Source organism: Ambystoma mexicanum, chromosome 8 (genome assembly GCF_040938575.1).
Source record: "Ambystoma mexicanum isolate Mex_15411 chromosome 8, UKY_AmexF1_1, whole genome shotgun sequence".
In the NCBI taxonomy this organism is placed as follows: Eukaryota; Metazoa; Chordata; class Amphibia; order Caudata; family Ambystomatidae; genus Ambystoma; species Ambystoma mexicanum.
The window spans coordinates 1,686,005,240-1,686,022,926 of NC_090929.1; the positions used below are offsets into that span (position 1 = coordinate 1,686,005,240).

Genomic DNA, 17,687 nt, shown 5'->3' on the forward strand with positions numbered 1-17,687 from the left:
CTGTCTCTCTGCTTTTATGTGTTTTGAAAATGGGTGTGTGTGAGCAGCATCACTAGCCAGCCCCTCTCCACTTGTCATTGGCCACTTCATCCGCTTCCACTTGATTGGGGGAATGAAATGAAGTGTCATCATGATGAGGTCTGTTTATGATACAGAGATCCCACCCCTGTCAACTTTACACACAATCTATATTTGCTCAAAAAAACATATTTGCACAGGTACACATTTGTTTAAAATTACATGCACCCTTCACATATCACAGGAGGTATACCCTGTCCAAATCTGCTCTTCCTGGGGGCTTGCATTCAAAAATGGTACATATTTCACTTTTTAACTGGTTTCGCAATTTCGGACATTAACCCAAATTTACACACATGTGCGCAAGGAGTATGGACATTAGTTGATGAAGTGTCAGATTTTTCACATGCACACATTTTGAGTAATATCCTCTTTTCCGCTAAAACCCCCCTGAACATGCCACCGGTTCTAAAAACCTCTTAAAATGTGGGCAGAAAAATCACAAGAATTATGGTGTCATTTATACAATTTTCACATGTCCGCTCTATGAGTTATTCATCTTTTTAGAGTTATGTTCTGGCCCCAAAGGGGTGTGGTTTTCCTCCAGCACAAGGTTGAATTTCTGGTTTTTCCAGTTCTGCCAAGCCAGCTTGCTCTCACAGGCAGTGCCCCTCCCCTGTGCTTCCAGGAGAAATCTCCATTTACGACTCCCGCCATAAAACATTTGCCTAAGTCAAGACAGGGCTTTGTTCAATTTCCTGCAGAGCCCAGGTAATTCAATCAGGGAAGTGTCATATCCCTTTTGGTGTGAGCAGCAAAAGGGCAGCTAAGCCTGGGAACACAGCTGTGACTCAAGTTTCACTCCTGATGGGGGTAGTTGCCAGGCAAATTGGAATCTCTTTAAGCCAGTTTTTAGCTACATGTCATTTCTGTTCCCCAGTTTCTGCATTCAAATAAAACTAAACATTTTCACATATGCAGCTAGAAGGCTGATTCTAAGTTTAAAACTATGACATTTAAAACAATTGCAACCTATGTGACACTCAAAAGTAGGTCACTCAGTCAATTTAAACATTTAGATTTTTTTAGTGTCTTTCAGTCCAAATTTACTTAAACTGCTGAAATCCACAGCTCAGCCAGTCTTGTTATAAACCTTCAAGTCACTTCAGAATATAACTTTAAATTGTATCCACCTCTCAGTAAGTCTTTCTTTGGCCTGTTTTGGGTTCATTTATTCAGTTTTCTACAAAAAAGTAAAATCTGGTGGTTTTAAAACGCCGGCTTTCTGATAGTGGTGAGTACTGGTACTGCACCCCTTTTTGGGATTTAAGAAAATGAATTCCCAACAGTTATGGGTTTGCTTTTGGCAATCAGCATTGCCACTCCCAATGGTTTCAGACTACTGTGTGGGTAGTCCAATGGTGGTTTTAGGCAGTTTCCTTCTGTGCCCATAACATCGGCAAAAATGAGTGGCAGCCTATTCTTCATGCATTTCCCTGTGCATTTTCTGGGAAGCTCTGGCCATCATGATGTTTTCATGTCAGTACTGCACAGTTTTGAGGTAGGGCTCGGATGCATGGGTAAATACATCCCACAAGCCCCCCTTCTTGCGGTGGCCATTCTATTTCACGAATGGGACTCGCAAGACCTGGGATGTTTCCTCATCTTCTTCCAATAGATGGCCAGTTCAGCATCTCTTCCTCCATCCGGTCGGATCGATCGGTTCTCCTCGCCGGTCCTGATGGGAAGATTGGGCGGTACCCCGGGCCCGTTGCGTCTCTGCTCCCGGTCTCCGGATCGTCCTCCTTGGCCCGTCTCAAGGTTTTCTTTCTCCTAGGACGACAAAGGAAGAGCGGCAATACCTATTCATAGACGTTTTTCCACCACTGTTAAGATAGTGGGGCAGCATATGCATTTCATCATAACGAAACATTACATTCTTATTTTGAAAAAAAACAGTATAACTAAGAGACAGTGTCATGCAAATCACAATATTTTAGAGACTAGATGTGGTATGTTTTATGGTTGGACTGAATTAGTCTGAGACAGTACCCGCTAGGATTCCAGAGGATTCCTCCAGTTGTTGCAGAGTGTGCCTGGGATGGCAACATTTCAACTGGTTTATGTGGACCCACTTGTCTTCCCCCTCTGCCAAAGGACCTTTGGGGATGTGGATTTTGTAGGCCACAGGGGAGATCTTGTCGATGATCTCAAAGGGTCCCTTCCATGTAGGCAAGAATTTCCGCTGTTTTGCCTGGTTTCTTTGGAAGTTGTATAGATAGACCCGGTCCCCCACCTGATATTCCTTCCTGGAAGTCTTCAGGTCATAGTGGGTCTTCATGCTATCAGCCGATCTTTCTAGATTCCGCTGAGCGTAAGCAAAAGCATGTTGGAGGTGTTTCCTTAAATTCTCCACATACTCATGAGTAGTGGAGGCATTTATCAGTGTCTGCTCTTGGGTCCTGTAGAGCAAATGCTGCGGAAGCACCATCTTGCGCCCAGTCATCAACTCAAATGGTGACATTTTGGTGGCAGATGAAGGGGTAGATCTGATGGCCATTAGGACCAGAGGTAATCGGATATCCCAACTTGGCCCAGAATCTGCCACAAACTTCTTTAACATGCTCAGAATGGTTCGGTTATATCTCTCTACTGCCCCAGAAGAAGCTGGCCTGTAAGCAATATGCAACTTCCTTTTGACCCCCAGTATCTCCCACATCTTTGTCATTACTTCACTGGTGAAGTGGCTACCCCTGTCTGACTCAATCCTTTGAGGTAGACCAAAACGAGAAAAGATGTGGTTAATCATCAAGGCAGCTGCCGTTTCTGCCTTGCAATTTGGGGCTGGGAGACATTCCACCCACTTGGTAAACAAGCATGTCACAGTCAACATGTACTTATTCCCCCTAGCAGAGCGAATCACAGGGCCTACAAAGTCGATTTGTAAATCTGACCATGGCAGTGTCATCCCCCTCTTTTGGAGAGGCGCACGGTGCGTGAGGGATGATGGCTGAAATTGTGCACACACAAGACACTCCTTCAAGTATTGGTCGAGGTCCTGCCCCATGTGTGGCCAGTATGCAACCTCTCTTAAGATTTCCAATGTTGTGTGAAACCCCCTATGACCGGCGGTGGCTGCATCATGGGCGTGACTTAACATCAGGCTTCGGAAGGAGGTAGGAACCACCCACTGATCGTGGCCAGCTTTGGATTTCCTTACCAACAAACCGTCTTGGATCCGGAACATTTTTGGACATTTCATCAACACTCTTAGGTCCTCTTTCCCAATGTAATCGGTATCCGTCAGGGGAAAGTTCTCAGGGTCCTCAAGGTGTTGGTAAAACTTACCAATAATTGGATCCCCCTTCTGAGCTGTAATCAAATCAGCATCAGGGGTCTCCTTACTCCATTGTGCAATTGAAAGGTCGTTGTGAGCATTTGTCTGGGACCTAGTGATAGCAGTGACCTGGATTTCCCCCAACAGGGACTCAATCTCAATTAGATCCCCTTGGATGGCTCCGGTTTTGGCCAGCTGATCAGCTGAGTCATTTCCAGTTTTGTCTGGTCCCTCTATTTTGGAATGACCCTTGATCTTTTTCCAATCGATGGTCATCTCATTCGAGGTGACCAGATCATCAATGTTTTGGATCAACTTCCCATGTTTCAAGGGTTTGTTGTTAGCACATAACATGCCTCTGGTTTTCCAATTAACCAGGTGCTCCACGAACCCGTTCCGTACATAATCCGAATCTGTGATTATGACCAGTTCGTGGAGTTGATTCTGGACAGCAGTGAGGATGGCCTGATGCACAGCCATCAATTCTGCCACCTGACTACTTCGGGGACCAATTTTGTATCCAGCGGAGGGTTCTGGGGACTCATTCACCCATGCATTCCCTACGCCAGCCACCAGTTCTTTCTCCCAGTCGTTGTCAACATGGTAAGAGCATCCATCCACATAGACAGTGGGCATTCCCTCACACTTGTCTTCTTCAAAGACTTTGTGGGGGGAATTAAGGTATGCCTCCGTGTTGTCCTTGATTTTTAGACTTTCGTCCTCGAGACAGTTTTCTCTGGCACAATCATGCAGGTCGGCCAGACCTTGCGCGAGGGGACTCTTCTTGTTTTGGCCGTATCTGACCTCCACAGGAAAGCCTTGCATTGACAGAATCCAGGAAGTAATTCGGGAATTACTCACATTTCCGGCCCGGATTCTGTCACTTTGGAGATATTGCAGAGGCTGGTGTGGAGTCTCCACTATGATGTGTTCCCCCTGGATAAACGGGCGGTAATTCTTCAATGCCCACACCGTTGCCAGGAGTGCCTTCTCACAATCGTTGAATTTTTCCTCCACAGAGGATAAAGTTTTGCTCGCATAGGATATTACTTTATTGACCTTGTCATGCTTTTGGTATAATACTGCCGTCAAGCACGTATTAGAGAACCCCGTCTCCAGGAAGAACTCCTTGTTTCTGACAGGGTAAGCTAGGCAAGGCGCTTGTGAGAGGCTTCTTTTGAGTTGTCTTACTGCCTCGGCTTGTTCTGGACCCCATTCCCACTTGACCCCCCCCTTCAGCAGATGAATCAGGGGTCTGGTGATCTCTGCGTAGCCCTCAATGAACTTTCTGCTGTAATTGGTCAGTCCAAGGAGGCTCCTTAGTTCCCGCAGAGTTGTGGGGTCTTTCAGTTTCTGAAGTGCTTCCACTTTCTTTTCCTGGGGACAGAGGCCCTGAGGAGTAATCTCATGCCCCAAGAAATTAATACGGGTTCTACACCACTGTGCTTTCTGAAAGGAAAGTTTTGCTCCGGCGGCCCTCAACTGCGTCAGAACATAACGGATCTCCGCTATGTGTTCCTCCACAGATGAACTTTTGATGAGGACATCATCTACATAAGCCAGGTTACCCCTCGCACCCAGGTCGGGCATGGCCTTATGTAGGAAAATGTTGAATTCATTGCCGGAGTTGAGGTATACGAAAGGAGTCCGGGTCCATGTGTACTGCTGGCCCCCAAAGGTAAAAGCCAGTTTGTATTGGTCCCCCCTACTGACAGGCACTGTCCAGTATCCATTGGTCAGGTCTATTGCAGTGAATACCTGTGACCCCTGGATCTGGGCCAGCCCTTGGTCAATGTAGGGCAGAGGCCATCGGGAAGTATGGACCCGTTTGTTGAGCTCCCTGAGGTCGGCGCAGAGTCTCCACTGGCCGTTTGGCTTCAATATTCCCAGCACCGGATTATTGAAGGTGCTGTGGACTGGACGGATTATTCCCCGGGACTCAAGGTTCTTAATTATTTCAGTAAGGGACTCCATTGATGGGAGAGGCAAGCGATATTGCTTCACAAACACAGGAGTCATGCCAGGGTCCATGGGGATTGTTGTTGTGTGGATGTCAGTGCGACCACAGTCATATGAGTCTACCGCAAAGAGATCTTGGAAATCCAAGAAAACTTGTTTCAACTTTTGCTTTTGTTCCAGAGTCACACAGGCATCAGCTAGGTTGACTCTCTCTTCCACCATCTGCCTGAAGCCTGGAAAGACTTCTGGTTTGGCTATCTCTGCGGCCTCCTCCAGCTGGGTGGAGAAGTCCCTGGTCAGAGTGCTGATTTGGACCGGAGGCTTCAGGTGGGAAAGGCAGCCCTCATGGACCTGGAAAATCACCTCATCCCTCCTGATGTCACAAGTCACATCTTCCTTACCATAGGGGCAGGAAGTGTACACCAGGAAGTTCCCCCCATGCCGGGTAAAAATCCTGTCTGGTGTTGTATTGTCATCACTGTCACTGTCAAAGCAGTCCTTGGGGATTGGCCCTAACAGTTCATTTACTAAGTCGATGGAAAAATGTCGGTCATCAACCGCCATTCCAATAATGGTGCCTGCGGCTAGAGTAATACTCTTTAAGTCGCTGTTATCCACCTCTATTAGAATGGTGTCATGTTCTATGTTGACTAATGGTGTTGGGTTTACCCCTAACCCTTGCTGTTGGAGAGAAGCATTTAGATGTATGTAAGCATCAGGGTTTTGCAAATATTGTCCTCTTTTAACTTTCACTTCCAGGGAGAATTGTCGGGTCCTTTCTGGGATGGTGACTTCCTCTTTGATCTGAATTTCAACTGCATAAGGTAGCAATTGAGCTGACCTAAATGCTTTTTCTGGATCATCAAAGCCCATGGGATTATCCGCTAATCGGGACCAAGCTTTGAAGTTTATTAGGTCCAAACTAATGGCAAAGCGATTGAGAATGTCACTGCCTAAGTAAAAGGCGGCAGGGACGTCTCGCACGACCCAACAATTGTGGACTATGCTCTTGTTGCCAATGGAGATTTTGAGCATACACCTGCTTGGCAGGAGATGTTTGGAATTAGGTGCTTCCAGGTCCATTTCCCATTTGTCTATCAGTTTGAATGTGGGAATGGCTGGATCTTTTGGGAGTTGGCAGAACATGGCTTCGCTGATGAAGCTCTTACCGTTGTTCACACACACTCGAGCGAGAACAGAGTCCTTCCCATCATTTAACTGAACAGGGATGAACAACTGCTCTCCAATTTGCTGAATATCAGCCAGGCTCTGAGCTGATTTCACATCTTTCTGGACTATCAGAGTGGGAGTTTCTGATTGTGGATTAGTATAGAATCTCAGAGTGTTTCCCTCCAGCGTGGAGTACGACTTTAGACTGGAAGGAAGGTTGATTTTCAGAAATAGAGAGGACCCTCCATCACCAGTCTGTTGTCCTACTGCTATTACTGTCACGTCTGGTATTTGGCTATTCTGGAAGTGAAATTCTACTTGGTCAGATTTTTGTTCAACCATGTGGCAGGTGCCGTTTAAACTAACATGGTTGACACTCTGTTTTAATTTTATTGGTCGGCTAGTCTGGGTCCAGAGGACCTTGTTTACGCAATCTATTAGGGGTGACAACCTTCTCAGGAGGTCATTCCCTAGTAAACAAGGGGTGCCCTCTGGGGTCACAACTATGACCGGGTGTTTCAACTTATGTCGCCCAATTTTTATGTCCAAATCTGCCGTCCCCTCGACGGGAATTTCCTTCCCGTCAAAGTTCTGCAGTTGTCCAGGAAGAGAGGTGAGAGGAATTTGGTAATTCCCTCCCCTTCCTGCATTCAGTTCATCAAAGGCCCTTCTGGACAGAAGGGTAGCTTGAGATCCAGTGTCCACCAGTGCCAAGATTGTACCCTGCCCCTGTACTTGTACCGGGGCATAGTATCTTCCCTCCTTCTCCTCAAGGGGGCACAGATAATGCACATTTTTGGACAACTGGTGGGCTTACTTTCTGGTTTTGGACATCGCTAGCGAAGAGATTTGGGCAGAATTCTGTGGAGAGCCTTGGGAATCTGAAAGAAAAAGTTGGCAACTGGAGATCAGAGCCATTGTGGGTTCCCCTGGCTCCGGTTCCGGGCCGCCCCCCCCTTTTTGGAGGCAGTCACCAGGATGGGTTTGAACCAGGGGATTTTCTTGCTGTTGGTTCTGGGATGAGATGGTGGGCGGCGGTAGCTCAGTCTCCACATCTCCCCAGTCTGGATTTGCATCCCTAGGGACCCATTTTTCTTTGGGAGGAGTTCCCCCCTCTCTGAAGGAGAAGATCCTTTTCCCAGGATCCTCTGAGGATCCCTCTCCCTCAAATTGGAAGATCTGTACCTCCTCCTCAAACTGAGTCTGTTTGGGTCTTTTGTTTCTCCTACCACCCCTCTGCTCCTTAGGAGGCAGACTTTCAGGGGCAAGAGATTTTGTTTCCGGTTCCTGGGTTTCCAGGGGCTGTTTACAAGTGAGGAAGGAAGCTTCCTCCAAGGCTTTACACCCCCCTTCCCTTTGTGCCTCCTCCCTGGGAACCGGTGAGTTATCGGGGTGCTGCCCCTGTCATTGTTCTGGAGCACCAGGTCCAGAGTTGGGTGCGTTCTGCGCCGGCACGCCCATCTGAGGGTTCTGCTGAACCCTCAGTATGTGACCCAGATCCCGCGCCATGTTTTGAACCTGGCGCTCTAACTGGGAAACCCGCTCAGGCTGATACGGGGCCCTGTTTTCTCCCCTGGGCTGATCCCGGGAAGGGTAGCTGTCCCTCCTCTGGTAATACCCCGGATTGGGAAGATTTGGGTACCCCTCCACCCTTGGCCTCCCCTCTCCCGGATTAGGTTGTCTGGGCTCAGGGAATTGGGGAAAGAAGGGTGGAGGATTTTGGGGCTGGAAATTGGGTGGATACCTGGGGAAAAAGTTCTGCCCAGGGTTTGGAGAATTTCTGCCCTCCTGTGGGAAGTTAGGAGGGAAGTTCCCTGGGTTAGGTGCTTGGCTGGATCCCCCCCCTTGGGCTGGAGGAGTCCACACATAACCCAGGATGGGTCGATTTCCCTTGTAACGGGGACTTACATAATCAGGAGAGCGAGGGACCCCATTTGTGGGGCTGCCTCCCTGGCTCCCTGTCTGTGACTGGCCCGAGGACCTTCTGGGCCTAGCATTATTAGGTGCAGGTAGGTTTTTAGGCCCCCCCATCTCCAAATCCAAAACGGGGGTGACCTTTACCTCTGCCACCTTGGCAGCAGCAGGGGTGCTGTTGGTTTTGGGATTTTTCTGGGTATTGCTTTTATTTTCTATGGGCTTCTGCACCTCATAGATCCGGGTCGCCTGTTCAATGACCCAGTCTAAAGATCTTTTCTCGTGAAAATCCCTCACGAGCTGGGTCATTATGTATTTGGGCAAGGCATGAAAAAATGTATTAATGAATTCTCTATTGTCTGTGCGCACCCTTCTGGTGGTCTGCGCAAAAGCACGCTTTAACTCCTGCACAAATTCTTGTGGGGCCTGATCCTCCCCACATTGTAAATTGTAGGCTGCCTTGCGAGCCTCTTGAGGATTTCTATGAATGGAAAAATGTTTCAAGATGGCCGCCTTATAGGTGGACCATCTTAAATGATTTTGGTCCTCCAGCCCCGCAAAGAAACTGGAGTATTCCGGGGAGAAGGTCCACTTTACATATTGAATACAGCTTTGGCTGTCCTTCAAATGGAAAGTCTTCATCATTTGCTCAAACAACTCTAAGTGCTCCCAAACAGAATACTTAGCGTTCTTATGGTAAGGCGTGATGACGCTCCTGATCGCCTTAATCTGCTTTAAGGGGTCCTTAAGCAAGGCCCTTTTTGCCTTATTGGCCTTTTTGGTTCCGGTCACCCTTGTCCATTCATCCTCTGACTCAGAGGCTCTGCTCCCAGAGGTTCCTGTCTGCTCCTCCAGGTTTTCCCGGATTCTGCGAGCCTGGGAATGGCTGGCAGAATGTGGGGACCTGGTCTCCTGTGTCCTGCGCAGTTCAGAGGAGTCTTCAGATTCCTCCTTGCTGCCAGGATTTGCTGGGTACCCCCCCCACTGACCTAACTGGGCAGAGGTTTTCAGGATGCCCTTAAGGGGCCTACTCTCCTGGGGTTCCCCACTGAACTGTACTGTACTTGGGTGCCCATACCCGGATGCCCACCCCTCCATTCCTGAGTGGTACTGGCCTATGAGCCCCATACTTCTGGCTGGATAGTAATCTGCCATCCCTGTGGCCCTGTGCTCATGTGCGCCAGGGGACATGGGGGTGGCAGAGTCCAGGGACCGAGAGAGATAAAGACCTCTGGTACTAGGGCTCCTGGGGTTATGCTCAGGAGTTTCTCTTTCCCAGCGAACCTCATCTCTATCCGCCCCTGCTCCCTGTTGCAATGCAAGAGCCTGCGCCTTCAGTTCCTCAGTTAAGGCCTTACTAGACTCTTTCAGTCTCTCCTGAATCGCTACCTGTTGTTGGAGTCTATCATTGCGCTGGCAGAGAGCCTCATTCTCTCTCTGTGTTTCCTGATTGGTCCTGGAGCACTGGGCCAGTCTTTGCTGCAGGAGGGTTACCTCCTGAGCTGTGTCCCTATTGGCCTGCTCCTTTCTTGCTAGAGTATCCTCCACCCTCCTGGTGTGCTCTAACAAGTTCTGGTGTTCTTTTTGGAGGTCACCCAGTCCCTGGTGGGCCAGGTGATTTTCTTCCATTTTTCTTTTTAAATGGCAGACTTCCTGGCCTAAGGCGTCTCTTTCCTGACTAAGAGCCTGCATTTGTGCCGCCAGGTCGTCCCTCTGCCTTTGAAAGGCACCAGCTTTCTGGCATTCTTCATCAAACTCTGCCTGGGCATCCAGGTCTTTCAAAATCAGCTTGTTGCTCTCTGCCTTCACTCTATCTAGATGACTTTGCAGGGTGGCTACCTGCTCCGTGCATGCCCTGTTAAAGTCTAATTGTTGCTCCAGCTTTTTCTGGCTCTGCAGTAAGAAGTCCAAACTGTCTTGGTGCTCCTTTTGCAGGGCCAGAAATCTAGTATCCTGGTCAGCCTTTTCCTGTTGCAGTATATCCATGTCCTCTTTTATTTTAATGATATACTGCCTACTATCATTTTCTGACTCCTGGCTCCTCTACAGCCTCTGCTCAGAAGAGTCCAGATCAGATTGGGCCTTCTGTAATGCCAGCAGTTGCCTACTCACCAAATCTTGGCCTTCAGCACATTTGTCCTGCATGGCTCCCATATGTAAATATAAATATGCCGCTACCCTGGCAATCTTGTTGTGCTCATCTTTGGCCTTAGAGGACATATATAGTTCACTCAGGGTCACATGTAAGGGACCCTGGTCTCTCCATGTATCTGACCCTGTTTCCGTGATTTGGGGTGTGATGGCCTGCAACCAGCCTGTTTGGTCCTGGTGAGTCCACTCACCTCTCACAAATAACTTATGTAAGAAGTGCTCTCTGGCTATTTTCATGTCTACTAAGGTCGTCATTCTAGAGATTGGTCTCTGTCCTGACTTACAGAAGTTTGTATTTTATTTTTGCAAAACAGACCTTTTTCTTAGAGCGTTCCTTTGAGAAGTGCTTTACAGCGTAACACAGCGTGTGCTCCGACCGGATATGTGTATCTGGTCAGCTGGCACGCTGTATTAATCTGCACAAGTGATAGATCTAATCCAAACGTCCGGCACGAGCCCCCAATTTGTAAGAGGATTCAATTCAACACTACAGCTAAGTCAACGCCTAGTCTATAATACTGAATGAAAACCCTTATTAATATATCTTTATGTCCAGTTCATGCGTTCTGGATGACTACCCCTATATAACACCCCTCTCTTGGAATCCCCCTGACCCCACTGAGCCAAGAAGTAGTTCTGTTTTGCAAGTTAAAAGGTTTATTTGATAACTTAAACAATATATATTATATCACGCTTTATAATAAATTAATAATTGGATATCACACTTAATCTGATATGTAATCAATAATGGATAGTCTGGCACTAGCACACTTCTTGATAATCACTAAGTAGTTGACATGAAATGGATAGATAGCAACAATACTTTTATGGTTTCAAATGGATGCAATGTGGAATGAAATGCAGTAAAGAAAATAACTTGATAGGATTTCAGCAAAAACAATGTAATCACTTTCTTGGACAATTCACCCCCCCTTTTATGCAATGCAAGGAAATGGAAGAAAGGCACACAGTTCTCAGAAATGCAATTAAATGTGATTCAGTTAACCCCAGCAAGCTTAGACTACAGAAGTTGGAAACACAGGCAAAATGCTTTGATATGTGCTGGCAATGGAGTGAAAATATGTTAAAATGCTTTTAATTCCCTCTAGAGGTTCAGGGTGAGTGAAATCAAGTTAATATTAGTCCAGGCTCACTTTAGCAAAGATCTAGGAGTAATTGGTAGGTTAAACGAATTTTTGGCAAATGAAAGCAAGAAGCTTCTGTTTTCACACGTGGAGAAATTTGCAAATCGCGGTAAAATGTCAAATCGCGGCTAAATTTTCGAATGCGCCGAGCGCGATTACAGAGGAATTACAAAGATTATCACTATCATTTTGGGGTCCTAGGAAAGCCTAGGATCTCAGCTTCCAGATGAAAGTTACTGCAAGTCTCTAGCACAAACGGTCGCGGAGATATGAGCGATTTTGTGAAGGTCGTTTTTCAGATTTGAAATTTTAAAGTTCACAAAGACAAGTGCAGCTTGCAACTAGAAAATGACAGGTGACAGCTTTACAAATGACAGGTGACAGTTAGGAGACAGTTCTACTTAGATTAAGCTAGATTGAATTATATTATTTTAACTAGGGGATTGGTTCTGCACAGTTTTCTAGGTACTCACACTATATTCTTGAGTGAAATGGGCCTCGCCATGGATCTGGTCAGGTTTTAGACGGGACTCTGGTCTCTGCACTTCACAGTGATCTGGGTCTGCTCTCTCTCTGGATTCTGAAGATTGAGGGATTTAAAGTCTGGATCTTTCTGCACAGCTTTCTCTGGAGATTGATGGAGGTAAAGTATGGATTTTCCCGGCAAAGCTTCCAGCTGCAAATGGATTTGAAAGTCCCTATCTGTCCTGTCTCTCTGCTTTTATGTGTTTTGAAAATGGGTGTGTGTGAGCAGCATCACTAGCCAGCCCCTCTCCACTTGTCATTGGCCACTTCATCCGCTTCCACTTGTTTGGGGGAATGAAATGAAGTGTCATCATGATGAGGTCTGTTTATGATACAGAGAACCCACCCCTGTCAACTTTACACACAATCTATATTTGCTCAAAAAAACATATTTGCACAGGTACACATTTGTTTAAAATTACATGCACCCTTCACATATCACAGGAGGTATACCCTGTCCAAATCTGCTCTTCCTGGGGGCTTGCATTCAAAAATGGCACATATTTCACTTTTTAACTGGTTTCGCAATTTCGGACATTAACCCAAATTTACACACATGTGCGCAAGGAGTATGGACATTAGTTGATGAAGTGTCAGATTTTTCACATGCACACATTTTGAGTAATATCCTCTTTTCCGCTAAAACCCCCCTGAACATGCCACCGGTTCTAAAAACCTCTTAAAATGTGGGCAGAAAAATCACAAGAATTATGGTGTCATTTATACAATTTTCACATGTCCGCTCTATGAGTTATTCATCTTTTTAGAGTTATGTTCTGGCCCCAAAGGGGTGTGGTTTTCCTCCAGCACAAGGTTGAATTTCTGGTTTTTCCAGTTCTGCCAAGCCAGCTTGCTCTCACAGGCAGTGCCCCTCCCCTGTGCTTCCAGGAGAAATCTCCATTTACGACTCCCGCCATAAAACATTTGCCTGAGTCAAGACAGGGCTTTGTTCAATTTCCTGCAGAGCCCAGGTAATTCAATCAGGGAAGTGTCATATCCCTTTTGGTGTGAGCAGCAAAAGGGCAGCTAGGCCTGGGAACACAGCTGTGACTCAAGTTTCACTCCTGATGGGGGTAGTTGCCAGGCAAATTGGAATCTCTTTAAGCCAGTTTTTAGCTACATGTCATTTCTGTTCCCCAGTTTCTGCATTCAAATAAAACTAAACATTTTCACATATGCAGCTAGAAGGCTGATTCTAAGTTTAAAACTATGACATTTAAACAATTGCAACCTATGTGACACTCAAAAGTAGGTCACTCAGTCAATTTAAACATTTAGATTTTTTTAGTGTCTTTCAGTCCAAATTTACTTAAACTGCTGAAATCCACAGCTCAGCCAGTCTTGTTATAAACCTTCAAGTCACTTCAGAATATAACTTTACATTGCATCCACCTCTCAGTAAGTCTTTCTTTGGCCTGTTTTGGGTTCATTTATTCAGTTTTCTACAAAAAAGTAAAATCTGGTGGTTTTAAAACGCCGGCTTTCTGATAGTGGTGAGTACTGGTACTGCACCCCTTTTTGGGATTTAAGAAAATGAATTCCCAACAGTTATGGGTTTGCTTTTGGCAATCAGCATTGCCACTCCCAATGGTTTCAGACTACTGTGTGGGTAGTCCAATGGTGGTTTTAGGCAGTTTCCTTCTGTGCCCATAACATCGGCAAAAATGAGTGGCAGCCTATTCTTCATGCATTTCCCTGTGCATTTTCTGGGAAGCTCTGGCCATCATGATGTTTTCATGTCAGTACTGCACAGTTTTGAGGTAGGGCTCGGATGCATGGGTAAATACATCCCACAAATACTAATGCTAAGACAAACTGGCCTGTGCCATGAACATGAGGAATGAATGACCACCCAGTGGCATTCCTCTGGCATATGCGGCTCTGCAGGGCATGTGATGTGTGAAGAAAAGAGCGAGCCCTCTACTCCTAGTCCTCTCTTCCTTTCCATCTTGGCCAGCGGCGATGGGAGGAGATGCAATGGTAGGAGTTTGGCGGCCATGTGCAGCAGGCAGAAGGTGTGTGTATGAGGGCATGGGGTGTGGAGCTTGCTGAGAAGACATTTTGTGGGGGGCTGGAGCAAGGGCAAGGGCAGGCGGGTTGCAATATGAAATGTAAAAATAATCAATAATACGGACATTTGTTTGATGTTTGGTTTCTTTCGCTTCACAGTCTAGAAACGTCTGTCAACTGTGTTTACGATTACGTCGATGTGTACAACGGGCCTCTCAATGCACCCTCACTCGGGAAGGTGTGCACCGATTCATCATACACCTTTGAGTCCACTTCCAACAGCATGACTGTCCTGTTCAGAAGCGACGGCAGTGTCACAAGCTCTGGGTTCCTGGCCAACTACTACATGTACAGGTGTGGCACGAATGACACAGGTATGTCCAGCCTGAGGTAGCGTACTATTGTACCTGAAAAGTGCCAGACTGCAGTATGTGCAAAGTGCCAGACTGAAGGAAGTGCAAAGTGCCGGGCTGCAGTATTGCAAAGTGCCAGGCTGCTGTATGTGCAAAGTGCCAGGCTGAAGGAAGTGCAAAGGGCCAGACTGTAGTAAGTGCAAAGTACCGGGCTGCAGTATGTGCAAAGTGCCAGGCTGCAGTATGTGCAAAGTGCCGGACTGCAGTAAGTGCAAAGTGCCATGCTGCAGTAAGTGCAAAGTGACAGACTGCAGTAAGTGCAAAGTGACAGACAGCAGTATGTGTTAAGTAGGCAGTCTCTACTAAGCGTGACGTGGCAGAATGCATGAAGTGTAAAGTGGCAGACTAAACTAAATGTTAAGTTGAGGACAGTACTAAGTGAAATGTGGTAGACTATACTAATGTGGCAGGATGTAGTAAATGAAAAAGAAAGTGACAGGCCTTAGTAACTGTAAAGTTGCAGACTGAACGAAGTTAAAAGCGACAGGCTGAATTAAGTGTAAAGTGACAAACTACCAATTGTAAAGTGGCAGAATGCATTAAGTGTAAAGTGGGAGACTAAACTAAATGTTAAATTGAGGACAGTACTAGGTGAAAAGTGGCATACTATACTAATGTGGCAGGATGTAGTAAATGAAAAGTGGCAGGACTTAGAAGTGTAAAGTTGCAGACTGAACTAAGTAAAAAGCAACAGGCTGAATTAAGTGTAACGTGGCAGAATGCATGAAGTGTAAAGTGGCAGACTAAACTAAATGTTAAGTTGAAGACAGTACTAAGTGAAAAGTGGCAGGCCATACTATTTTTTATTTTTTTAATTTAAACAAACAAACAAAGACAGGTTTCACTATGTCATTACAGTGACGTATAAACATCCCATGGGGGGCCACCGTTCCTTTCCCATTCACATCTCCATGCCAAGCTCACCATCTTTTATAGCATTATCCCTTCAGTCTGCCTAGGCGCCTTCTGCATTTAGCCCCCTACCCCAGATGCCAGTCTTGCCAACCCCCCCTCCATTTATTTACATTCAGCTAAGCTAGTAAACATGATCTGTGTCAATGCGTTCCAGGCTTCAAGTCCAGGCTTCAATTCCCTCGCTCATCTATGCATTCCTCTCCGCAGGGCTCTATGCCACACTACCGTCTCCGCTAACGACCATCGCTTCGAATCCGCCCACCAGGCCTCCAGCCCGTGCCATTGCAAATCTGCGATTCGCCAATATGCGAATCAGATCTTTCCCAGCAGGCAGAGCTCCGGGGGCCATGTCTGCATCCGAATACCTCCCTGTGCCACTCTCTCAGCTACTCCCTGCCAGCATTCCAGATCACGGGGCAAGCCCAAAATATATGTATCATGTCCGCCCCCTCCCGAGTACACCTCGGGCAGGCCTGGTCATCTTGCCCCATTATATGAAACAGCCTGTGCGCGGTCATGCATGCTCTATGCGTGACATACAATTGAGTTTGCTTGAAGCTGACATTTCTTGATACTTGTTCAGTGTACAGGAGCACCCACCTAAACTGCACATCTGTGAACACTCTCCCCATGTCTGTCTCCCAGTTCCTATGCACCTTTAGTTCTGTTGCGCCAAGGCTGCCTAAAAACAAATCATACAATCTGGAGACCATGTGTCCCCCTTCTGACACCTCAGGCATGGTGTCTAATATCAGATTGGTCTCCACTTCCTCTCGTGGGCCCAGCCACTTCCTCCCGATTCTTCTAACCAATAGAAACGGGCCCTCGTAGATACCATATTCGCTGACTAGGGTCTGGAAATACATCAATTAGTCATCTCGCCGTGGCTACCCCCTTGCTTTCCCATTGCTTCCTATACTGCCTCACAGGTCCCTGCATGTTCTCCAATAACTCCTACCAAGATGACCTGTACGGATGCAAGGATCAGTTGTACCCAAGAGCTTCCAAGCCCTGCGTCATATATCTTTGCCAAGTTTCAATAGTCTAGAGGGTCTTGTTAAGGCGAGCTCTTGAACCACACTACTTCTTTCAGAAAGTATTGCCTTAGCATCTGTTGCAGCAGCAAGGTGTCCTGCGAGGCTTTGTCCCCCAGCCAGAGCAGCGCAAATTGTAGTTACCCTGCTAGGTAGTAACATTTAAAATTGGGCCCTTATATCCCGCCCTCAGCAGATTGACCACCACGCAGTCTTCCATCACTTGGTTAGTACTGTCCATAACGTGGTGTAGCCTTCGCAAGTTCCATGTGGTGTGAAGCCCCATACCATACCCAGTTTGATTAGTGTGGGCCAAACCCCCTATTACTCTCTTGAGCCTATTCGCCAGCACCCGAGCTAGGATTTTGCAATCCTGATTCACCATTGTGAGGGGCCTGTATGATCCACAACACTGTGGAGGCTTTCCTGGTTTAAGGATAGGTATCATAGTAGCTTCCCTCGGGCTATTGGGCAACACTCCCAATTTGTAACCCTCTGTAAAGAGACTGGGCGCTAGTATTTCCATGTATGTTTTGTAGAACTCCCCCGGAAGACCGTCTGTTCCTGGGACCTTGGTGGTTGGAAGCTCTCTTATCACTTCGCTTATTTCATCCACCTGGTCGTCTCCTAGTCTCAGGTGGTCAATTTGGTTTAAAGTGTCATCAACGTCTCTGTCTGTCTCGGCTCCCTCTGCAGTGCATAGAGATTTATAGAATCCCGAAAATACCTCATTAATCCCACCTTGGGTCCTAACTATATCTCTGTTTGCATCAGCAATGGCACTGATCATATCTTTTGGTTCTTGGTGCCTAGACAGCTCCCTGGTTGGTCTCCCTCTGCATGCAGTTTTTGGGTGTATTTTGCTAAATCAAATCTTCCCAGCCTATCCCAATCTCCCATGCATTATTGCCTCAGCTCCACCAAACTCCCTGATTCCCCAAATGTTCCCTCTGCAGTGCCTTCCACCCCTGCAATCTCGTTTCCGATGTCTTCCAGAGCTCTGTCCTAGGACCTCCCATTTTCCCAATTGCTGCCCCTGCATGACCACTTTAAATGCGTCCCATAGCATGCTCGTCTTTGCTACGCTATCTGTGTT

General features: G+C 46.8%; 1 protein-coding gene across 1 annotated transcript in view; it reads left to right on the forward strand.

Moving 5' to 3' along the window:
* Positions 1 to 17,687, forward strand: part of LOC138473323 (deleted in malignant brain tumors 1 protein-like) — a 911,582-nt gene that overhangs the window by 599,238 nt on the left and 294,657 nt on the right. Inside the window, exon 46 of the mRNA XM_069611989.1 lies at positions 14,389 to 14,603. Within this exon, the coding sequence (XP_069468090.1) occupies positions 14,389 to 14,603 (215 nt within the window). The remainder of the gene's footprint in view (positions 1 to 14,388; positions 14,604 to 17,687) is intronic.